The sequence below is a fragment of the Crocodylus siamensis genome, chromosome 1 (genome assembly GCF_052110815.1).
Source record: "Crocodylus siamensis isolate JL-2025a chromosome 1, ASM5211081v1, whole genome shotgun sequence".
Lineage (NCBI taxonomy): Eukaryota > Metazoa > Chordata > Crocodylia > Crocodylidae > Crocodylus > Crocodylus siamensis.
Genome location: NC_143395.1, coordinates 86530176 through 86555533, shown reverse-complemented (window position 1 = coordinate 86555533; position 25358 = coordinate 86530176). Strand labels below are relative to the sequence as shown.

Here is a 25358-nt window from a genome sequence, read left to right as displayed (position 1 = left end):
ATTCCCTCCCTGGAGAAGCTGCACCTCTACTCTGTCCTGTGTCTCACTTTGCCCTAGCTGTGCAGCACTTGCCCCAGCCCCACTCCCTCCCTCACCATGAGGACTTTAATCTAACCTGTCCATGCAGAGCCAGCCCGAGTAGGGTGTGGGGCCTGGGGCAAATCAGCCCATGCGGAGCTCCGCCCCTAGTCCAATCACACACACCCTGGACCCAAAGAAGCTGCTGCTGCCATCCACAGCAGTGGCGTCTGGAGGGGGTGGGTAGCAAGTGGCTGGACACAAAGCTGGTGGCAGTATGAGGGGCCTCCCAAAGCAGGGGGCCCGGGGCGGTCACCTCAGTTCGCCACCTCACCCCCCAGGGATGGCCCTGCATATTCATGCCCCTTTCATCCCGCACGCCCCTTCCCCACCAACAGATTTACCAGCCAGATGCTGCTCTCCAAGCTGCCAGGCTGCGTATCAGCAGTTGGACAGTTATCAGCTGATATGGCTGGTCAATATTTAGCCATAGGTATTGGCCAAAAAAATCTTTATTGGTGCACCCGTACTTATGGCATATAGAAAAAATGAAGGACACTTTTTGTGTTTTACCTTTATAAAAAGTAACTTCTTTAAAAATATACAGCGTAGTATTATTATTTATAAATTTGGAAAATTTATAAATCTCTGATTATTTTTCTCTTAACTAAACACTCATAATTTGGTATGTTATCTTTTGACTGTGGGATAGCACTTGGGAAGGTAACAATCTAGAATAAGCTTTTTTTTATTCTAAAGATGTTTTTCTTTTCTACTACTTAATGTATATCATTATTGAATGGAAATTTAAAAAAAATTAAACATCTATCATGATATAATAAGTATAGTAAACTTTATAGAATAATACTATAGGATTTTTTTTGTTCATTCATATGGTAGATATTTGCCTACTATTGACTACACTTTTCAATTCAAACTTATAATTGAGGCTTCTATTAATGGCAGTTAATATTCTCTCCAAAAGTAAATTGTTATGCATCTCTGTTTATAAAGGGGGAGAGGGACCTATAATTAAAGCTAAAAGTTAATTCTCTCAAACTTAATCAAAGGTAGATAAATGCTATTATGTTTGAACAGTGAAGTGTGCTTTCAACTGAACCCTGCTTTGTACAAATGCATTGACTTTGTCAATGCATAACCAGGTCCTTAGCTGTTTGTAGAGCCGTTATAGTTAAACGTTTTACTATGTGTCAGCATTTAGTGCCTGCTTGGCAGATTTGCAGATGACACCAAGTTGGGTGGAGTTGCAGCTGAGGGCTGCATACTGTGTAGACCAGGGTGGCAGGGGGTGCACATGTCATGTGGGTGCCCCCTTCCCTCTGACCACAAACGCAGAGTGGGCAGCTTGGGTCTCTCTCTCCTCCCCCCTCTCCCCGCCAGTGCATTTTGTGCACCATTTTACCCTCTTCCTGGCCAGGCATGCTGCACAGGAACTGCCCTCCCCCTTGCTGCCCTGCCCCCAGGAATGGAGGTCTGTTGAACAGACTCTAAGCTGAATATAACCCAACAATGTGTGTGTTACAAAAAAACAAGAGCATGCTGGATTGTATTAACAGGAGTGTCAACTGCAAATCAAGGGGAGTGATTTTTCCACTTTGTTTAACACTGTGTACTTCAAAGTACTGTGTCCAGTTTTTGGTCCCAGATTTAAATAACAATGTGGTCAGATTGGAAAGAGTCAAGTGCAGAGCAACAGAAATGATTAGGAGCTTGGGTGGCAAGGCTTGTGAGGAAAGACTTCAAGAACCTAGGGTTATTTAGTCTGGAGAAGAGAAGACTGATGGAGATTTTGTAACAGTCTTTAAATAGCTGAAGGTTGATTATAGAGAGGATGGCCATAGGGAACAGGAGTTAGAGCAACAGTCTCAGGCTTCATTAGAGCAAATTTAGGTTGGAGATTAACAGAAACTTTCTCACTGTGAAAGTGGTCAAGCATTGGAACAGGCTACCTAAAGTTGTTGTGGAATCTTCATCCCTGTATCTTTTCAAGAGTAGGCGCTTGAGTGGGATGGTTTAGTCAAGGATGATCCTGCCTCGAGCCAGGGAGCTGGACTAAATGACCTTGTGAGTTCTCTTCCAGCTACTTCCTTATGATTCTATGAACTTCAGGACTGATGTAATATGAAATTATATTTTTTACAAAATGTGTTTTTAGTACCTCATTCATATTTTGTTTATAACAAACTTCAAAAGTCAATCTGAAATTGCAAGGATAGATTCTCTGTTGAAAGTTGTATGTTTGTGTGTCCTATTGCTAGGCATGGATGTGTGGCAAGAAGTTGAATATTTAAAATAAAAATATCACTTGGCTGATAACCTGTTACTGCTCGTCTTTAAAGTGCTCTCCTTTCTTTCCTTTCCACTAAAAATGGCCAGATACCTACTAAGGTAATCTTGCTACTTGAAGTCCAAAGGCATTTTGTCTTTTAGCACAGAGAAGGAAATGATCAGTTGTTTTAAAAGAATCATTTCTGTTAGTAAGACAGCAAGATTACAGAAAAGGGTGAGAAATTCCCGCAAGTTACCCCTTGTCACTTGCTTCTCTTCATGGTGCAGTCATTTTAAGGCAATTACATGAATTAAGTTGTCTGTACCAAATTCCAGAAATAACTAATAAATTATTAACTGTGTAAATGCTTGCATTTCCAGTGTTATAAGGAAGAAATTCCAAATCATGAACATAAGAAATTGACATGGTGACTTTTTTTCAATTTAAAGAAAATTTGCTTCTCCTTATTCATTCCCTCATTTACATCAGTCATCTAAAATTGTTCCTTATAGGAAATATATTTAGTTATAGAACTGTCAAGAAGAAATTCCCACTCAGGACAGCCCTTTAAAGGGGTTTCAAAGGGTTAGCAAAGTTAATTTGGCTTTCTCTAAAAGAAACAAAATAATTTTGTTTCTATTTTTTAGATATAGAATACTAAAAATATTCCTTCTGCACCGTTGATTCTAGAATTTGTTTCATAAGAGTTTTAGTAAAGAAGTATTGATTTGTCTTTTTAAACTTTTGCTCTTTTTATGCAATTGTTCTCCCCTATATGAGATATTTATATATGCTATTTTACATAGATAACTTGTTGGTGTTCTGGTTCTGAGTAATAGAACACAATTGTTAACTTGCAAAGAAGGAGAAAATAGTGGGCTGCCATCTCTATAGGAATAAAACCAGGGTAGTTTGACTACATTAATTATGAATGCTTATACTTCCAAAGGATTACATTGTTTGTTACATTTTGCACACTGTATTTAATGGTTTCTAATATACAATATACATATTTTTAAACTACCATTCTTAAAAGATGAAGTGCACTTTTACCACTGATGGGTGGCTGCAACCTTAACTTCACATTAATTTTTTCTTGTATTGGTAGTTCTTTCAGTTTTTAAATGATCTGAAATACTCTGATGTAGAACTGAGGAGCAAAAAGAGATTTAGAACAGGGTGCACTCTCCCTTCCTTCCTGACTTGGGATTAGAGGAGGGCCAAACCAAGGTACTGTGGGTCAGGATACAAGGGGGTTGGGGAGAAAGGGACTTAGTAGTGAGGTTCTACTATAGATTGCCACACCAGGAGGATGAGCTAGACCTGGTATTCTCCAGACAGCTCTCAGAGGCTGTATGGTTGAGAGATTATGGTTGTCATGAGTGACCTAAACTACCCTGACATCTGCTGGGAGGAACAGTCAGCCAAATCTAACCGCTCACATAGGTTCTTAACTTGCATACAGGACCTCCACCTAACACAGGAAGTATATGATCCCACTAGGGAAAATGCCTTGCTGGGCTTGGTGTTAGCTACAGGGGATGACCTGGTGGGGAATCTACAGATAGAAGGTAACCTAGGGGGTAGTGACCATTGACTGATTGAATTCACTATCCGGCAAAGGGTGGGTAAACTAACCAGCAGGGCTGAAGTGCTAGACTTCAGAAAGTCTAACTTCAGTGTGCTCAGGAGATTAGTTAGTGAGGCGTTAAAGCTCAAGAGCATTGGCGAAATGAGGGCTCAGGAAGGGTGGTCGTTCCTCAAAGGAGCAATCCTACGGGTGCAGAGACAAATCCCATTGTGCATAAGGGGGCAAAGGGGCCAAGAAGCCCTCTTGGCTGAACAGGGAAGTCCAGGAAAGCCTAGGGGCAAAGAAAGAGGTATACAGGCTGTGGAAACGGGGTAGCTACCAAGGAGGAGTGTACCTTCCTGGCTTGCACTTGCAGGTAATCGGTTTGGAAGGCCAAAGCAGGATTCGAACGTAGGCCAGCAACAAAAATTAAGGACAACAAAAAGTCCTTCAGGTATATAGGGAGCAAACGGAAGGCGCAGAATAGCATAGGACCCCTACAGGACAAACTAGGGCAATTGGTGACAGAGAGTGGGAACAAAGCTGAACTCTTCAGTGAGTTATTTGCATCTGTATTCCTAGACACAGACCAAGACAAATCTCCCAGTTGGATCACAGATAGACACAGGAGGGACACCAGCCCACCAACTGTTAGCGCAGACTTAGTGAAGGGGCACTTTGAGGGGCTGGATGTGTCCAAATCAGCAGGTCCGGATGAATGTCATCCAAGGGTGCTGAAGGAATTGGCCAGTGTCATAGCAGAGAGCTGGCACAGCTGTTGGAGCACTCATGGTGTTCTGGTCAGGTCCCAGAGGACTGGAAAAGGGCCAGTGTGGTGGTCCCTGTTTTCCAGAAGGGGAGGAGGGATGAACCAGGAAACTACAGGCCAGTTAGTCTCACCTCTGTCCTTGGGCAGACTCTGGAAAAAATCATTGAGGATCATATTTGTGGGAGCCCTGCAGGGTAAATAATGCTGAAAGGAAATCAGCATGGGCTCACTGCAGGTAAATCTGCCTGACTTACCTTGTTTCTTTTTATGGCCAGGTCACAAAATGCTTAGATGCTGGAGTCAAGGTAAATGTCATCTCCCTAGACTTTAAGAAGGCCTTTGATATGGTATTGCATTCCATTCTCGTAAATAAACTGACAGGCTGTGATTGCATATGATTGCATGGTCAGGTGGGTGTAAATTGGCTTAGGGGTCGCACCCAGAGAGTGGTGGGGGATGGGTCAATATCGACCTGGAAAGATGTGGGCAGTGGAGTCCCACAGGGCTTGGTCCTTGGGCCAGTGCTGTTCAATGTCTTAATCAGTGATTTGGACAAGGGTGTAGAGAGCACCCTGTCCAAGTTTGCAGAAAATACCAAATTATGGTAGAGTAGGGAACGTATCTAGGCAGATCTGGACAGGTTGGACAAATGGGTAGAACGAAATAGGATTCAGTTCAACAAAGATAAGTGTAAAGTGCTGCACCTGGGCAAAAAGAACCACCAACACACTTATAGGCTGGAGGATGACCTTCTAGATCAGAAAGGGACCTTGGAGACATAGTTGACTCCAAGATGAACATGAGTCGTCAGTGTGACAAAGTGATCAACAAGGCTATCTGCACTTTAGCATGCATGATGAACAGGTCAAGGAAGTGATGCTTCCTCTCCATGGCATTGGTCAGGCTGCAGTTGGATTATCACGTCCAGTTTTGGGTGCCGTACTTCAAGAGGGATGTGGAGAATCTTGGGAGGGTTCAGAGGAGGGCCACTCATATGGCCAGAGGCCCGTAGGCAAGGCCCTATTAGGAGAGACTGAGAGACCTAGATCTCTTCAGCCTTTGCAACAGAAGGCTTAGAGGTGATCTTGTGGCTGCCTATAAATTCATCAGGGGAGGGCAGCAGGGAATAGGAGGTGCTCTATTTACTAGGGCACCCCCTGGAGTAACTAGGAACAGTGGCCACAAATTGATGGAGAGCAGATTTAAGTTGGACATTAGAAAGAACTTCTTCACAGTAAGGGTTGCCAGAATGTGGAATGGGCTTCCAAGGGAGGTGGTGCTCTCCCCTACCTTGGGGGTGTTCAAGAGGAGACTAGACAAGCATCTAGCTGGGGTTGTCTGCCCTGGGCAGGGAGTCGGACTCGATGACCTACTGAGGTCCCTTCTGACCCTAACATCTATGAATCTATTATGACTTTCTGAATTGCCTTGGTAATAAAACCTGTTTGTATACTTCAGAAGGGAGCATGGCTCTTATAGCATAGGTGCATACAGATAAATGTATGGATGTCCTGGCTAACCTATAAGACTGGCAAGTGCATGCCAATTTTTACATTTCAGAAGGCTTGTTGAGGGTCTCTCCAGTAAACTCAGAGAGAATGGTGGCCCACAAGACTTAAAGTGCCCTTTGATGATCCTTCTATCATACAGTATTTGAGAGTCTTTCAAGGATGGCTTAGAAATTTTCCTGAATGCCAGACCAGACTTCAGTGAGATTTGGAATGTTCATTGAACCTTCCCTCCAAAGCCTGGGGCTGGATCTGTAGGATCCCTTCTTACTGTGAACCTTAACAACCCCACTACAACCAGGGGTGGATCTAGGGTGGGTGCTGTGGGAGCATCTGTTGAGGAATAAGAATCCCCCTCCTTTCTCCTTGCATTCAGCAGTACACCCCCTCCCCTCCTTTATTCCCCTCCCTGCTCCACTGTCCTAGCCCACTGCTACTGCTGCCTCTGGCTGTCCTATTAGGGCAGGAGAGGGGGTGGGGAACAACTGAGATACTCCTGCCTGATCTGTCTGGGCTCAGACTAGGATTGTGGCAGCAGCAAGCAGGTTCCTTCTCCCCCGCGGCCCAGAAGCAGGCCCAGAGGAAGGGAACCAATCCACTGCTGCTGCTGTCTGTTGCCAAGACTGGTTCCACATGCAGCCTGGCTGGAATGGAATGGGGCTCTCTCTCTCTTTCTCTCTCTCCCCCTCCCCCCACCCCCTTCTCCATCAACTGAGGACAGCAGCAGTGTTGGGTGGGGAGGGAAGGGAACATTGTGGCTGAGCAGGAATGGTGAAGGAAGATTTTACCTTCTTAAGGGACTTAAAAAAATATCCCTCACTTCTGTGGTTCAGACTGCCCACCAGAGGATGAGGATTGGGTTGGAAGTCAGGGTGCAGCCACCCATGCAGCATAGCTTGCTGTTTCTGCACCCCCTTTTCCAAAATCCTAGATCCACTCATGACTACAATAGCAGACTTCTGAGTCCACGTTACACTTCTTTGCAATCTTGGGGTCAGTTTTGCTGAAGTAGGCATATTAGGATTCCGGTGAATCTGTGAAGCCTTACTCAGTTTCTGTTGGTGGCAGGTCATTGAGTCAGGCTTGGGAGTGAATCACATTTCCTATCCTGACCTCTCCTCTTCCACCCAGCAGTTTGCTGACAGTCAACAAAAGTAGTGTTGCTTTTTCTATGGAATTTAGAAATACAGAAACTTCTGTGTATGGGCACATGCAAGACCATGAGGAGTTGTGAATAGGAGACATATACCACAAAGGTCATTCTAGTCCACCTTATAAGCTTTAGGACATTTGTTTGACCCCCTAAGTGAAACTATACTACCAGCGGTGGTTTTATAATTAGTTTTATTATAGTTTCATAGTTGATAGGGTTGGAAGGGACAGATCATCCAGTCCGACCTGCTGCCATGGGGAGGAAGAAATGCTGGGGTCAGATGACCCTGGCTACGTGATTATCTAGCCTCCTTTTGAAAGACACACAGGGTAGGAGCGTGAAGTTGGTTCCAGATCCTAGCCACCCTGACTATGAAGTACTGCCTCCTGATGACTAGCCTGAACCTACTCTCAATCAACTTGTGGCCATTATTCCTTGTTACTCCCAGTAGTGCTCAGGGGAACAGGGACTCTCCCATTCCCCGCTGGTCCCCCCCGGTAAGCTTATAGATGGCCACCAGATCCCCTCTCAGCCTTCTCTTGTGGAGGTTGAACAGGTTCAGGTCCCGTAGCCTCTCCTCGTTGGGCCTGCCCTGCTGCCCCTTGACCATGCAAGTGGCCCTCCTCTGGACCCTCTCAATGCTGTCCACATCCCTCCTGAAGTGCAGCACCCAGAATGGGATGCAATACTCCAACTGTAGCCTGACCAATGTTGCACAGAGGGGAAGGATCACCTCCTTGGACCTGCTAGTGATGCATCTGTGGATGAATGACAAGGTGCGGTTAGCCTTACTGACCACGTCCTCACATTGGTGACCCATGTTCATCTTGGAATCAATAATGACTCCAAGATCCCTTTCTGCCCCTGTACTGACGAGAAGGGAGTTCCCCAGCCTGTAGGTATGTTGCTGGTTCTTTCTCCCTAGGTGCAGTACCCTGGACTTGTCAGTATTGAATCCCATCCTATTCTCATCCGCCCACCCCTGTAACCTGTCCAGATCTAGTTGTAGCCTTTCCCTCCCTTCCAGTGTGCCCACCTCTCCCCACATCTTAGTGTCTTCCACAAATTTGAACAAGGTGCTTTTCACCCCCTCGTCCAAGTCACTGATAAAGAAGTTGAACAGTATGGACCTGAGGACTGAGCCCTGGGGAACTCCACTGTCCACATCCCTCCAGGTTGAAAACAACCTATCCACCACCACTCTCTGGGTGCGGCCCTCTAGCCAATTTGTGATCCATCCGACTGTGTAGGTATCAGTGCCAAGTTGCCTAATTTTTTAATAAGAATGGGGTGAGAGACAGTGTCAAAGGCCTTCCTAAAGTCCAGAAAGATTACATCCACTGCGACACCTGCGTCCAAGGATTTTGTGACCTGATCATAAAAGGCAACCAGGTTATCTGTTATTTGTTATGGCCAGACTTATATTTTAGTTATATTTTAGATTTGTTAGAAAATGAGTGACTTTATTTAGGCTCAACAAGATTTACTAAACTTACTAATATTATTAGAGTAGTGTGGAGAAAGGTATTTTTGTTTTTGTGGAGGATTTCGCTATTTCAGAAATTGTTTTTGTTCCAATTTGGAACAACACCCAAACTTTTGAGATCCTCTACAAAAGAAGCAGTTTTGGTCCCGGAGCAGTGAGGTTGGTGGTCAACAACAGGAAGTGTACCAACCTGATTTTGGCCTTAGGACCATCTTCCTGCTGTGGACCTGAATGTCTGGGCTGTCAAGGAGCTGGTCAGGATAATTATCAGGAAACAAGGTAAGTTTGTCAGAAATCTGCACCTGGAATGCAGGTTTCTGTGGGATCTACCTAAAAATCAAATAATTGTAGCAGAAACTTTTTACTTTGACAAATTCCAAAGAATATTTGTTTTGTCAGTATTTCAAGGCCAGCTCTAACTTGTGTGGTATAGTGCTGTTTACAAGTCCCAGAGAACATTGGAACCCCAATTACATTTGCATTGGACAAGCAGATTCATGTCACAAAAGAGCCTGTAGTTTAAATAGGCAGGATTAACCAACGGAGAAAATGGAAGAACAGTGAGGTGATATGACTTGTGTGGGATGTTATATAGTCCCAATGGGCAGAACCTAGAATAGAACCGAGGTCTCCTCACCTTCTTAGCCACTCAGTTGTGATCCCTAATGGATCACAAACAGCAATCTAGATGGTGATGAGGCATTGAAGATATATTACAATCAAAAACATTCATGCTTCCCCAGTTCCCCACATACCTGTGCTCTTCAAAGTCAAGAATACTGGTAGCCTCTGAAAATATTACTTGTGTGCATGTACACATCTGCACACATGCACACCGTGAATACTTGTATTGATTCCTTTACTATAAAAAAAGGAAAAAAAGTGCCACCTGGCAGGCTGAAGTTGGCAATAGAAGTTGGAGAGGACCATACTAAAGCAGCTGCAGGCTGTGGAAGGCTTCAGTTTGCTCAGTAAGACTTCTGGAAAGTGGACTTCTCAACCAGGTTGTTAAAGCCCACAGATGGATGTTGGGACTGTGATCCAAACAAAGAGTCAGATACAGGTCTGTATGTGCCAGGCTAGAAAATCTAGATATTATAATGTGGCTCATGGTTTTGGTCCTCATGTGTACCCTTTAACTTCTTCTTTTCCCTGGTGTTCTCACTTCTGTACATTTACATTCTGCATATCTCATGAGCTCATTGGAATTAAGCATCTCACGGTAGGAGATCAAAAAGGAGAGACCTGGAAAAACAGAAGAGCTTAAGTGGAGTGGTGAGCAGAACATTGGTAATAGCATCTTCACCAGAAAGAACCATTAAATAGAGTAATCCATTCTCAAGACCTGATATTAAGCCTCACTGTTTTCAGCTAGGATCTAACAAAGTTTTCTAACTGAATATACCAACTGTATACATGCCTGTTATTTATAGTTTAGATGATTAACTTCATTTTAGGAGAATAATTCTCCAGCTTTTCTTTACAGGTGGTTCTTGTATTTTGGAGGGCATTTTCTTTCAGCAAAGACTAGAATTTTTTTCCTATCAGTGTTAAATTCCCCCGTAGTCATTGAATCTCCAGAATTTAGCTTAGATGTATCTATTATGTTAATTTTTCAAATTTAGTTTGTCATCCACTTCCAAGTATGTGCCATAAGTTTCCTCTTTGCATTTTTTGGTATTAAGAGGCAAGAAAATACTTTCTGAACTATCTTAAACAACTCTACTCTTAGGATATCAGTTATGGCCTCTTTGCTTGATTCCCTTCGTATCTGATATATGGAGCAGTTCCTAGCAGTTAATTAAAAAAATGGTGCTCACATTGCTATAATTTAATCTCCAGAAGCCCTCCAGCTACCATGTAACCCTCAGTCTGTGCTACCCTGAATTTTCAGAAAAAAATTGATCAATTTTACTGTAGCAGAATTGAATAAATATATATTTTTTTAAGGCAGTAGCTGTGCAAAAGTACTTGCAGTGTGTGCACATAAAATGTATTTGATTGATATTGGTACTTGAATAGTACTCTGTTATGTATTCATTAAGATATTTATTTCTCAATGAATACAGGCCCGGAAGAAGTGAATGTAAGTATTTTAGAAAGGGTTTGTATTTCTCTGATAAACAGCACTGCCCTTCTGTTTGTGATCACAGGATGAAAGCTCTCTAAGCTTGTATATGTACATTTTTACTGCTACATCATGTAGTTTGCTCTTAAGATTGAGATCTCATTCCCCAGGAAGCATTTCTGTCTAAGATTAATTGCCCTTTTAAAATCAGTGTTTGATGTATTCCTCTGGCTATATCCTGGCTCGGTTTAACCCTCTTTGACCTGACCCCACTGACTATTACCGCCATGGCTGAAGCAAAAATCTTTCAGCATGATGTATGCAGTACAGACTTCAGCCTGTGGTTTTTCACATCGATGGATTCAATTAGCTGGATTTTTACTGATCAACTTCGCAGAGGTTAAAGAATTTGTCAGACACGGAACAAAACTGTCCAGACTCTCTTAGGTTAATCAAATAGCTCATCTCCATTTGCCATTTTACGTTGCTTGTAAATTAAGGAACTTGGTTAAGGAGTGTAGAACAATATTGTATATACATAATATAATGAAACCAAAATGACAAATCAGTTTTTTCCTTCTTAAATAGGAAAAAGATACACTACATGAAATAGTAACCGTAAAGTCTGTATATGTTTCCTATCACGTTGAAGGCAAATGTATTCAAATTATAACAATAGTTATACTTGAAGTTCCTCTTCTAAGGACTTTATTAATAAAACCCAGCAGATAAACTGATTCTTCTCATTTAAAAATAGGCTACTCTATTAATATTTTATGTATGTTTACAGAGCAACAAAAGTAATCTGTCCAAGGTTCTGTCTTGCAATAAATGATCAAATTCACTTGATTAACTGAAAGGTACTATATAAAAGATAGATACCCATTAGAATGTTAAGAAAACTCCCAGGGATCATTTTAAATGTTGCAGCTTAAAAAATATTATCTCAGATATTTAGGAATATGAAAGTTTAGGTATACTGGCAATCTTTTTTTTCCAACTATTTTAGTTGGTCTAATAAAAGCTATCAGATTTACCCAAAGAACCTTGTCTGCCTACATCCTTAAAACAAGTAACATCCTGGTATACTGGCAAGGAGTTTGTAATTCTTTTAAAGCAAGTGCAGTATTTCTATGCACGTGCATGTCTGTCTGTATTCATAACATAAGTAAAAAAAGATTTTACTGTTTTTAATTTATTTGGGATGACCCATATTATTAAAAATGATGATGCTATTGTAGAAACATGGGCCGTTTTGCACTGGAGTAGTTTGAAAGAAAATTTTACTGCACTAGGCTTCCAGTTTCAACCGTGATGTTTTGTAAATAGTTGAACATTTAATTACAACACTGGTTCAGAATTAGTTAAGGCAATGTAAGCTTATGTGGGAAACCTTACTTATCAGGGAAGGGACATAAAACTATTTTGTGGAAAGTTTTTATTTTTAAAATATCTACTTCAAATGTAATTATATGTCTTGGTGTTGATGATTGGTACATCTTGACCTGGCAGGTACTGGATAATTGAAAATACTTGCTGAGATGCTAAAACCTTTTTAAAGTGTGATTTAAGCTTGCTAGTTAAATTATTGCTGGCTTGTCTTTATTGCTACAACTCCACTAAAAACCTTTTATGGAATGCACATGGGTAAATTTAAAATGTTTTAAATTTAAAGTTAAGTAAAGCTTTCATTACAATTTTTTGCTTTTATTTTTTCCCCTTCAGTTGGAATAGTCTTTTATAGAGAAAAATCTCCATAGCAGGCATAGGTGGTAGTAATGGAAATAGTACCTGTTCTCGGGTGGGTTGTCAATTCATATGGTCTTAAGCTGCTGATATTTAAGTCCAGTTTTCTAAACCAAAATGTCTGCAATTGGTTGAAAAAGAAACAGGTTAAATGCATCTTTGTCTTTCTTTTTTTAGCTTGCAAACTAGCTACGAGATCAAAGAACTTAATGTTATATTATCAACCACTCTAAGCCTGATAAACTTTTATCCATGTTGGCCTATTTAAGGAGTTACATTACAGTAGTATTGCAACAGTTGATACATCTTGGCCAGCTAAGCTGGATACTTAGAGAGACAAAAAGAGAAAGATAGAAAAAATGAGAGATACTGCAGGAAAGAAAAAAGATACAATTAAGGCAGGAATTGCAAGATCACTTTCCAGGTGTTCAGAGTTTAACTTAACCCAGTGGAAGTGATATTATCTAAATTCCTTGTCCTTTGCAGTCTAGTGAAAACCTTTGTTTTGGGGATCAGAAAAACAAAGACCCAGCAGTGTGACAGTAGATCCCAGGGTCAGGCTGATAGTAGCCTGGATAGAAAAAATTCCTTTGTCCTCTTTCATTTTGTTCAAGATACAAGCTTCTAAGAAAATGACCAAAAATAGGTCCATAGTCACTGTTAGAACAGTAGATGTATAAAAGAGCCCTCTGGCTATGCTGGATCCCTCAGTATGAACAATTCTGGGAAAGAATGTGTGGAAGCTAGAGGATTGCCACCAGCTGGGTGTGCAAATGTTCAGCATAAGCCAAATCATACTACTGTAGCCAGCACAGCAGATAAGAAGTGGTCAGGCGAGGTTGCTCCTGTTATTACAGGTTTCCAGAATTAATATTCCTGCCTCCTCAATGAGTGTACGAATGCAGAAAGACAAGAATCACAGAATTGCCTTCATTGTATATGGCTTCAACTGAAGTGCTTTGCAGAACTTCTTGCTGCTTCTCACTGACTCCTGCCTTAACTTTGGGAGAAGAGACCCTTCTATAGGTAGAACCAGATTTGGGTTGATCGTTTTAGACTTGTTACATTAGAAGAAACCAGTAAAAAGTGGCAAGGTAAAGGTATTCATGATAATAAATGAATTAAGGAAGGTAGATTGAACACTTCTGTTAACAGTTTTATAATACAAGTGCAAGGAGTCCTTCAGTACATCTGAAGGGGATTAAAATGAATTTGATCAAGGAAATTTTTTCACATGACACAACTATGTGTAGGAATTTCATTGCTACAAAATGTCATTGAGCCCTAAAATTTAGTATAATTGAAAGTAGAATAGGATATGTATATGGATTAATACATTTGAAATGGGTCTGAAACTTCATACTAAAATGTTTGAATTAAAATGAAAATTCATCTCCTGTCATTGCTAAATGACTAGAATGTTTCTGACCATTCATTCCTTGCATAGTTCTTAGATAATATCCAGAGGCTATTTAACACTTCTGGTTCCTTCCACATGTCAATGCTACATGCCTTGCAGGGGTTCTTATATTTGGACAGATGAGTCGGTAATGGAGAATCATATCAACATATAACAACTTGCTTCTAATGGACTTTGTATCTTTTTATCTTCCTAAGCCTTAAATAGGAGCCATTCTATATTTTGTCTAGATAATCCGAGCAGAATTGGCCAATAAGTGACAATGTAATCCAAGATATATTTGTCAAATGGTGTCATTTTTGGCCAGAGAAAACAAATGTCAAAAGTTCTGCTCTAAAGAGGTACAGTTAAGAATGCCTGTCCAGTGCATTAAAGATAGCATGGTCCTTCTACTTCAAGAATGCTTCCCAAGCATTCTCAGAATTTGGGGAAGATTCGGCAAGAATTATCCTGGTAGCCCTAGTACGGGGGTTTTCAGCTGGGAGTATGCATACCCCTGGGGGTACTTGGGATAGCCTCAAGGGGTACTCAGCAGTGGGCACTGCCAGCACTTCTGCTGCCAACACGCTCGTCAGTTGGCTGTGGGGGATGCCCCCCCCCAGGTCATCAGTCGGCTGCTGGTGGACTCCCCTCCCCCCCACCCCCCCTCATCAACTGGCCACCAGGGGTACATTGACCCAGAAAGCTTGAAAACCCCTGTCCAAGTATATAGTTTGTTTATAGATGTTCCTTCAGCCATATAAAAAGTCACAGGGATGCACTGTGAGAGATCCTCCGTCGCAAGCTCTGTTTCTTTGCTTTCTGAACCTTGTACCGTGGAAGTGGGTTAACTGACTTTTTAGCAGAGGAGAATCTAGTCATTGGGTGTGTGTAGATGAAATGAGGGGTATGTGTGCATGGCACTTTAAAGTGAGTTAAATACTTTTGCACCGCTTTAATGGTGCTGGTGTTTGCATGCATCAGCATCATATTGTGTCTTAATTCCAGCGGCTGTAGCACATTTGGTGGTATAATGCACCTGAAATTACTTTGGGGCGCAGCAAACTACAACACCTCTGAGGAGTTTTAGTTTACTGCCCTACAGCCATGGAGCAAAGCACCGGACTTTGTGTGGCTCAGGGACTGTGCAGGCAGCCCATGCAGGCAGCCTGGCAACAGCCCAGGAAGGCAGGCTCCACCAAAGGAAAAAAAAAAGCAGCAAGCCTGATCTCCCCTCCCCCCCCCCCGGAAGCCTGCTTGCCTGCATGAGCTGCATGGGGACCTAGTCCTTTCTCTACGGCTGTGGTGCCCTCCAGGTCCACCTGAGCTGGGTGCCTGTGGACAGGTGCTGCCTGGGGGGAGCCACCGTTGACATGGAGGGAAGCCCCAAGCCCCCCCTCCCTAGGGACTGCTCTGCCCACCGTCAGCTTGCCCTCCCCTCCCTGCCACTGGAGAGGCAGGTAAGACACAGGTGTACATGATACGGGGTTTACTTTGCCTTAAATTGAAGTGGTGTTTTTAAAAACCTTCTGTTCCTTTTAGGGCCCCCGTTCAGTCTACACATCCCATTAGTAGTAATCCAGGGATGTCAAACATATATCCAGTTGACCAGATGTAACATTTGGAGCCACTCTATCCATTCGACAAGTTGTTGGCAGGCCACTGGAAATTGGGGGGAGGGAGGGCATGGAAAAGAGGGAGTGGCCTGCCACAGAATCTGAGGCCCTTAGGCCCTGGTGGTCATGGCAAGCAGCAGCAAGAGGGTGAATGAGTACAGACACAACACTACTCACGCTCTGCCTGCTTTGCCCATTGTTATTGCTGCAGTCCCATGTCCTCAGCCAGTGGCTCTGCTGTCACCCCAGGCTGGAGCCACCCATGTCAGAGCCAGAGCCGTGACATGCATCAGCAGTGGCAGCTCTCGCTGCAGTATGGGGAACATGGTGGTGGCAGCAGCTGCCACCCTGGTATGGGGCCCATGGTAGGAGCCAAAGCTGGAGCTACTGCTACCATCACGTGCCTTAGGCTGAAATCACCCCGTGCCCAAGCTAGATCCAACCCACAAGGAGCCCAGAGTCTGGGTGTATACTGAGGCACAAAGTGATTTTGATATCCCATGCTTAATCCATGGTAGAAGACTGTATGGGACATACTTACACTGCTAAATGGAAAAAATGTATCTGGCACTGGATGCAGGAATGCCAGTCATTTTACTGAATAGTTATTTGATTAAATACATAAATAACACTGGGAACAGGAAGCAGAACCCAGGACTAAGTGTCTTGCAGAAGCATGCCTTCCTCCTTGGGTTCAGGTTGTATTTGGAATGCTGTCACTCTGGCCCTAATAACTCTTGCATTCCTTTTTCCTCGATAGTCTAGTGTAACAGAGGCCCCTAACCCCTGTTACTGAGTGCAGAGAGGTAGGCTTCAGAGCAGTAAGCCTGCTAATTTGGTTTCCTGTGTTTATGTTTAGCCGCAAGGCATGGGGGTGGGTTTAAGGGAGGTGGGAGGCCACTGAAGATGCAAAGCAGGAGGACATACATTGCAGTATTAGACTGAGGATGACCAACCCTGTGTGGAGCCTGACTGCAATGGACTGAGTCTGAATACAGGGCAAGCAGTCCCTAGAACAGTGGTTCTTAAGCTTTTTAGACTTGGAGCACTTCTAGATAGCCTGAGCACTCATTGGAAAATGCTAGCTCTAAATTTTCACTCTTTTTTTTGCCTAGATAAAAATTGTAGAGCAGTTTTTCTGTTGCAGAGAACTCAAAAAGACCACAACAATGGTCTGTTTGTGTTTGAAATCTCTAAGTTTATCTTGTTTGTAAACCTAACTGGATCATGTTTGTAAATCTAACAGTGCTTACATTGTGCAGCACCCCATGGCACCCTTAACAGGTTCTCAAGGTATCGTATCCCAGGGTGCTGTGGCACCTTGGTTGAAAATCGCTGCCCTAGAGTAACAGATTGAGTCAGAATGAGGTGGCCTAATGTTGAGAAGGGCAGAATAAAGCACCAGAAATGTCACACTAATGGTCTGAGGGCAGCCTCCCAAATTATATAAATACTGCATCAAGGCATAGTAGGCAAGGGCAGGACAGTATGCTGATAAGGTGGAGTACAGAACAGGTTTAGGGTGGCTACTGGGGGGGTTGCAGCTGCCTTTAGAGGTGGTATCGTGTACACCCAGCTTCAGCAGGAGGTATGGAGGATGCTGTCAGACATGGCTAGCCTGTAAGCCGGTAGTTTGGGAAGTTCCCTGAAAAATAGGAAATATGGATTCAAACACCCTCTGGTTGAGGAGGGTCTAGAACCCAGCCTTTCCCCTCCCTAGACAAGTACCCTAAATACCAACCATTGTAATATAGGTGTAGTGAGCCTCCTGCTTGCTTCATCTTGGTTTCAGTTGTTCAGGACAGAAGTTGGCAATCAAGAGATTGTTGGCCTTGGACCAGATTTGCTGTGTGTTCAATTTAAGGTGCCATATAAACCAGCCATAAAAATGTTATGTGTTATATTTTTATGGCCAGTTTGCCATTTTATGGCACCTTAAATTGAGTGCACTTTTGCCATCTATGCCATGATTAACACAGTGATTGCAGCATAAATGTAAAATGTAGAGGGGAATTTAGATATTTTAGAGGCAGGATAGTATCTGGACTATCATCTGTTATTCTTCAAATTTGACAATTGCAAATGAGGAGTTATGATTTGAATATAGGGTTAAATAGGAGAGAAAGATGGGAACCTTACTGAAACATGGATCTGTGTTTGAGGAAAATAGCAAAGACGATTCAGTTCTATATAAACAGTGAATTAAGTTGTAAATTAGTGTTGCTTTAAATATATTTTATATTTAATATCCCCTTTGAACTTTATTACGTACACATTCTTCAGGTATAAATACTTCCATGGTATAATTCATTGTAACTAGGAGTCTTGAAATTTAAATTGTTAATGAATTGTTTTGATGCAGAAATTTGGTGTGACCAAATGTTTTGGAACTAGTGTATTTCGTGGTGTGGCATGTGGAGTGAAAGGTCTTGACCTCGTTATTTATATTTCAGTTAGAGTAAATGTATTTGCTTCTCAAACTATGTGGATTTTTCCTGGTGTGCAGTGCATCAAAGTGCAAAAGGAATAGCCAAGTCCAAAAAAGCCCCCTTGTCCTCTCTGCTGTCTAGTTTGCATATATATAGAGCAAGGTAAAATTGTTTTCTAAAATTAAATAATTCCATAATATAGACTGATATAATCAACAGTATGGCTAACCAGTAGAGTATTGTGTACAGGCTTGTATTTTGAAAGCTGTTAAAAAAAACCCAAAATGTGTTGCTACATTTGGTAAGAAATACCTGTTTTAATCATGGTGTAACAACTTCCCATTATAAGTGCTATACTTAATGCAAGCTGCCTTTTGGCCTTGTAAAATTATTACAGTCTGACTGATACCATTTTAAGCTTATCAAAATGTCTGATCTAAAATAGCAGAGCTCATTATAAAATGGCAGCACCCCATTTTATGCTCTGTCCACAAGAAAACCCTAAAGCAGAAAACATGTATGCGGAGTCCAGTGAGAATGCCTGCATGCCATGTGCTTTTGTGGAACCAAGACCTAAGATTTAAACCAAATTTAGGAATGTGCTTAGTTGAAATAAAGTACATCCTCAGTTATCTGAACCCTCAATTTTGTTTTGCAAACTTGTAACTGCTGGTATCATATAACAAGCTTTTTTTTTTAAGTTTATTTAAATGCAGTACTGCATCTCTGCTCTCAAGATTGATACAGTAACTTGTAACTGTTGATGTTGTATAACAAGGGGTTCTAATGTATTTAATATCTGTCTAATAATTAATATCTGGCAGCTGGTTGTGAGGTGGTTGTCAGGCCTTTATCCTGGTTACAGAACACAAATAACATCCTACTTGTTTTGCAAATGGAGAATCATGGTCGTCTTATTAAGAGGACCAGCAATTTTCCTTTTGTTTCTTATAATGTGCTATCCTGTGTATATTCCTGTGGCAGCACAGTCTTTCATCCTCTGGGAACATCAGAGTTTTGGCTTTCAAATAGGGAGAGCACTGACATTGAGGGACAGTGAATGCTGATTTTACTTGGTAGATCTGTGCACGTGTGCCTAAGTATAGCACGTAAACAATAAAAGGTCACTGGTTACTTTTCTTTTAACTGTCTTTCTGAGCGGATTTCAAATGGCTTTACTTCTCATTTCAAGATTGAGAAATGATGCATTTTTTTAACCAGTTTTGCTTTTGTGGCAATTGTGTCAGCTGTTTTAGCTGGTTCCCATCATTTGAATTGAAGGATCAAAGCTTTTTCATCTTTTGGGACAACTATTAATACAAGGAATTGAAATATTCTTAGAATAGATCTCTGTTGTAGTAGAAATTAAGTCGTGCATTTATTTAAATGAAACAAAGTGGGAAGATTTGGTACCAACTCATTTAACTTTGAGTAACCCAATTATGTTGCTAGAGCCTTTAAACTGAGAAATAATACTCAGTAAAATTAATAAATTCCAGGGTTTTCCAGTTATTTGTGATGTATAGAACCTGATTTATTATATACTGTACACCTTTTCCAGAACCCTTATAAACAAATTAAAAATTCTATTTACATAAAGTATTACGTTTTTGGAGATGAGGGTCATTCACTAAAGCAAGGCATATCATCTGTGCTGTCTTTTTTTTTTTTTAGCGTAATTTCTATAACTGGAAAACGTGGGTTGTGTTTAGCATGTTATTAACATAAAACTGTTATTTCTGTAGGACAGAACTGTAAGTGTAATAAAGAAGACTGGCACTTTCATTAAGTTTCACTTTAACAGAATTTTTCTCAGAATTCATTTTATCTCAGCGTGTCTGTTTTACATGATGCAAACTGCAACATTCTCAACTTTCTCCATATCAATATTTCTTGGTCTTATGAAGCTTGTAGTACAATTTATTACTCTATCAAAGCAGTTAATTTCAGCCTATTGTAAATTAAACTTTTATGCAAGTTCTTATTTAAGTAGTTTTGAGCTGTGTTTGTTTTATTAATCGTCTTTATTTTTCATTGAATTAGATGGTGAAAAGAAGATTCAAGTAATGATTCATGGAATTGAGCCAATGCTGGAAACACCAATACAGTGGCTAAGTGAACATATGAGTTATCCTGATAATTTTCTTCACATTAGTATCATTCCCCGACCTACAGATTGAAGGATCATCTATATCAGATACAAGGAATTATTCTTGAGATGGATTTATCAGGGCAAGTCAACCTTTTACTTCTGTTGGGGTTGGTGGAGGCAACCTGACCAGAAAAAAAAAATTCACTGCTGCAAGCCAAACAGGAAAAAAGATCTCATCACCAGATAAGGGCAATTGGGCTGGTCTTACTTTGCTTCACCACTGCTTTTCTCCACTGTCGTCATTTAAACCTCAGTTGCAATATGAAAGACTTTACAGGACCACTGTAAGCTTGCTCTTTTCTTGTAAAATGTAATGAAGTTGAAACTGTCAGCCTGAAGAGCAAATGGAAATATGTGCCACTTGATTTGTATTTCTGATGAACAAATAAACATGGGTATTTCCTAAAGTACTAGTGGTTCAACTTTGATGAGAGTGGAAATGTTGGTTTAATTTTCTAGAAAATGAGACACTAGGAGAGATTCAGTTATCAATAACTTGTAGTAACTTTTTGTAAAAGATCAAATTACAGTAGACCCATTTTCCTTAATGAGAATTTCATGTTTACAGTATGTCTATTCGTATGCATATGGTCTTTTAACTTTGATAGCAAGCAGTGAGATTTTTTTAAAATAAAACCTATGAGCATGTTTTATTTAAGAACATACAAACCAAGTCACAAATATTACGATTTATAAGCAGTTGGTCACTAAAAATGTCCTAGTATATATTAGAGCATATTAGACTATGCCCTAATCCCTCAAACCAGTTTTCATTAAAATGGTAATGTCATAGGGTAATTTTGTCTTGGGATCTGTGGTGTCATTTCTCTTTGCCAATTTAACTTCTTTTCTGTGAGAATATTTTCTTTAATCAGTAAAGAAAAATGTAAAAGGATGTTACAGATTATCATACCATTCTATTTTTATTCCCATAGGCTAGAAGGCAGTTAAGTCATAATATAATAAACAGATGTATTGTTTTTAATAATTTTGAATATTGGAAGCTGAGCCTTTTCTAAGCTAGTTCTTCATTATATCTGAATTTATTTTCTTACTGTGGCAATCAGCCTGTGAATTTTAGAAGCCTAAATCTCATCAAAATAGATTTCCCTTAATTTACAAATATATTTTTCACAATCTGACTTTTTTTTTTAATGTTTTTTGACCTTCTTCATTGCAGCTGCTATTGGGACCCTACCAGCTTTCCATGTTACGGTATATTCATCCAATTGTGCTGCATTGCTTTGTCTGACAGTCTTGATTGTTGTGGCACAAGAGTGTGTTATAAATATACTATCAACTAAATGTTTTCCTGAAGAAATGCAACCTCACCAAAAGAGAAAATATTGGAAATTATTACTGAAGCTATGGCTCGCTAATGGCCTAGTAAGTCACAGTGCTGTTGCCTTTTTTCCTGCTGGCCTTCTTCATAGGATCATTTACCTGTATACAGATGAAAAAACAAAGCAGACTCCTGCACAAAGACAGGAAAAAAGCAACACTGAGACAGTGGAGAAATTGAAAGAAAGAAAAACCCTAAAAAGCTAATAAAAAATGACAGTGTGACTGAGGTTGAACAGAAGCAAATAGGAATTGTTTTAAGGATATATAAAGGCAGAAATTAGATTAAGGAGAGACAAAGGAAAAAGTGAAAGTGAAATAGATATGTTGTAAATATGTAGATTTGAAGAAATAAAAAAGACCTAGTAAAATAATTATTGATCCATTTTTATGCCGAATGGAAACACAGTGCATTCTGGATGGTTTGGTTAAAGGATTCTAATTTTCAGTTCCATTTGGATTTCTCCCTTTGGTATTTTGACTTTCAGACTAGCAGGACAAAATGTCTCAATATTCTGGAGAAATTCAGTCTTGCCAATATTTTGTAGACCATTAAATAAGAAGACTGGTATACTTTTCCATTAATAAGGCAAAATAAAATACTAAAAGAGACAGCCCACTAAGTAAGCTACAAAAACTATTATCTTTGTTGTAATGTGGCTTTTATTAAGCCATTTTCTATCTTAGCATACTCTGTTTATATTACACCAGTATTTTAAACATAAGCCTCTTCTCAAGACCCTCATCCACTAATAAGTCCAACATCTAAAGCCTGGCGTGGAATGGAAACAAAATATAATACTTGGCTCTACTATAGACTGGTTCTTTTAATTTTAACTATTTAAACTTTATTGTTTATTAAAAAAAAGTAAAATAAAGTTTGAGTCTGTCTTTATTTTTAAGTGGAAAAATAGATGCACTGTCAGTAACAAAGCTGTGTGAAGCAGTGACAACAGGAATAAACATTTACAAATCAATTAAATGAGAGTCAATGAATTTATATAAGGAACTGGTAAGGTTACACTAAATGAGACTTAACATCCCAAGAATGGAATTAGGCATTTATTTTATATGAGCTTAATCACAGGGAGATTTTTCTACTTTATAGTTTTATTTTCACTGTATTGTTGTATTATTTTTGTAAAACCTGGTAGCAACAGAAAATGTATTGTGTTTTAATTTAAATATTTCTCTTTTAAACTGGGCCAAAATCAAAAGCAGCATTTCTTTTTTCACGATGAAGAATGTGGTCTGTCTAATAAATTAATTTTAATGCTTTTGAAAAGGAGCAGATAAGCAAGATATCTCTGTAAATTTAAGTTCTCAGTGTATCTAGTAAGTTACAGTTCAAAACTACATCGAACACTGCTTGCTACTTTCAGCGTATGTCAGTCTTATTTGACAATCACTGCTGCCTCCTCTTTGGAAGGAAAAGAAAAGTTGATTTTCTGTGGCTATTTAATCACGTGTACAATTAATGAAACTTGCAGTCAGGGATCCCGTTTTGATATGAATTCCTGCCCTTTAAGTACTAAACACCGTCTCTCTCTTTTATTTTAATGAAAATATTAATTTTAATATTAAAAACATTGGCACAAAAAGTAGAAATGTGCTAATGACATTTCCAACACAAAGGAAGCATCATCCATAAAGAAGAGGCTAGCACATCATAAAGTAAGACAACTGGGCAATCTTTTAAGTAATAGAAATTGAGTGAAATTCAGTAATACAGAGTGCAAGACCCTTAGAGTCTGATAAGAATTGCCACTATAAACAGATTTTATCAGGAGGAAGTAACAGAGAAGAGAGGTTTAGATATATTTGTCAATCACAGAATGATTATGAACCAGCACTGTGATTATGGCAAAGGAAATGCAGTCTTGAGATTCATCAGTGAAAGCATATTCCCAGGTCAGGGAAAGATTAATGCTGTTGTATTGAAGTACTGGTAAGACTTTATCTATAATACTGCAACGGGTTGTGGTCATGCATGTTCAAGAAAAAATAAACAAACTGGCAGAGTTTCCACAAGTGGCTACTGTGATTAAGGGAATGGAGAGTCTATTCACAAGAAGAAAATAGAAGAGCTTTTCTTGCTCAGCCTTGCAGAACAAAGGTTGGTAGGGGAATGTGATTATTTTCTGCAAGTGTACCAGAAAGTGAAAGAGAGGGACATGGAGAACATCTTGCTGGGGTCATCTGACCCCAGCAGTCTTTCCTACCCAAGTGCAAGTGGGCTGAACCCAATGCCCTGTAAGATCCCTTCCAACCCCTAATATCTATGAAACTTTGAAAATACGTTTAAGCTAAAGCACAATGTTGGCCATTTTAGACATAATTATTCTTTTGCCAATTAATTTAAGACAGTACTCGGAGGAAGGCATCTAATTCCCAGACCACTGAGGTCCCAAGATCTTGATCAGTTTTTTTTTAAAGGGTTTATATCAGGGGTGGGCAAAGTCTGGCCCTTCGGCAGCTTTCAGTCTAGTGGATTCAATTTCCTAGCAACCCCTCTGACAGTGGCTCTTTCTGGCATCTGCAGCCAAACTCAGCCCCATTCCTGGAGCACCCTGGCCCATGCACCTTGCACCTACCACATGGGCAGGGTACTGGCTTGGGCTGGGATGGGGCCATGGCTGGGAAAAAGATGGAAGATGGGTGGTTGGGGCTAGGGAGACCCTGGGGTTTTGGGGCAGTGACAGCGCAGGGCCAGAGCTGTGATCCACTGCCCACACACCCCTATGATGAGCATGGCTTCTGTGGGCAGAGGAGTGCAGGGAGCAGATAATAGCTCTGCTGTGGGCCTGCACTGTCTCTGGCCCAAGATCCCAGCCCTGGAGCAGTTTTTCATCCAGCCATGCACCTTGTCCATGGGTTCCCAGCCAGTCTCCATGGAGAACCTGGGAGCGTGGGGCCATGACAGTGTGGGGGCGAGTCTGGGGCAGAGCCCTGGTTCTGCAGCCATGTGTTGTCATGGCCCCACGCTCCTGGGGTCTGCATGCAGACTGTCCAGGAGCTGCATGGCCAGGGATTCCTGGGAAATGGAGTCTGGCCACTGACGAGATCTGCCATTTTGGCCCTCCTGAATTCTATAATGTGCTTGCCAATGACAGTAAGAGACAAGGCAGTATAGCCCAGGAGAGTATTTTATTCTGACTGCCACAAAACTATCAGATGGTAAGTACATAGTTTGTCATGGAGTTTTATACACAATATGCCAGTTCAGAGAGATCCTGCACTTCTATGCTGTCACCTCAAAAATCAGAAACTTCTCAATTTGGTTTTATGGCAATAACTTCGATTTTGAAGGCCTGATCATTTTTATGATTAGGAAAATAAAACTTGCATATTTTGGTATGCAAGTGTGTTAATTGATTTACAACCCTAAGTTAATAGATGCCAGTTGGAGTTTTCATTTTAAAACAACTTCATTGCATAAAAATAACATTTGCTGTATAGGCCTGTGTATGAATAAAAATGCAGTGAAATAAGCTTGACAAAAAATGCTTTTATATAATTTTTTTCAGTAACTGCAAGAATGCATTTTTAAAATCACTTTCACTTTGAATGGGTTTATATGCAGTATTTATCATAAAAGATACAAAGATGTTTTATATATACATATATATTTGTTTATAGTGGCAATTCTTATCAGACTCTAAGGGTCTTGCACTCTGTATTATTGAATTTCACTCAATTTCTATTACTTAATATATATATAAAACATCTTTGTATCTTTTATGATAAATACTGCATATAAACCCATTCAAAGTGAAAGTGATTTTAAAAATGCATTCTTGCAGTTACTGAAAA

At 40.6% G+C, this 25358-nt stretch overlaps 1 protein-coding gene across 2 annotated transcripts in view; it reads left to right on the top strand.

Annotated features, from left to right (window-relative positions):
- The window catches only part of ATG5 (autophagy related 5), a 153000-nt gene extending 127894 nt beyond the window's left edge, over window positions 1-25106 (top strand). For both annotated transcript variants that reach the window (XM_090037351.1, XM_090037357.1), the window contains exon 8: window positions 20096-25106. In XM_090037351.1, coding sequence (XP_089893477.1) covers window positions 20096-20232 — 137 coding nt within the window. In that variant the 3' untranslated portion in view covers window positions 20233-25106. The remainder of the gene's footprint in view (window positions 1-20095) is intronic.
- The last annotated feature ends 252 nt before the right edge of the window (window positions 25107-25358 follow it).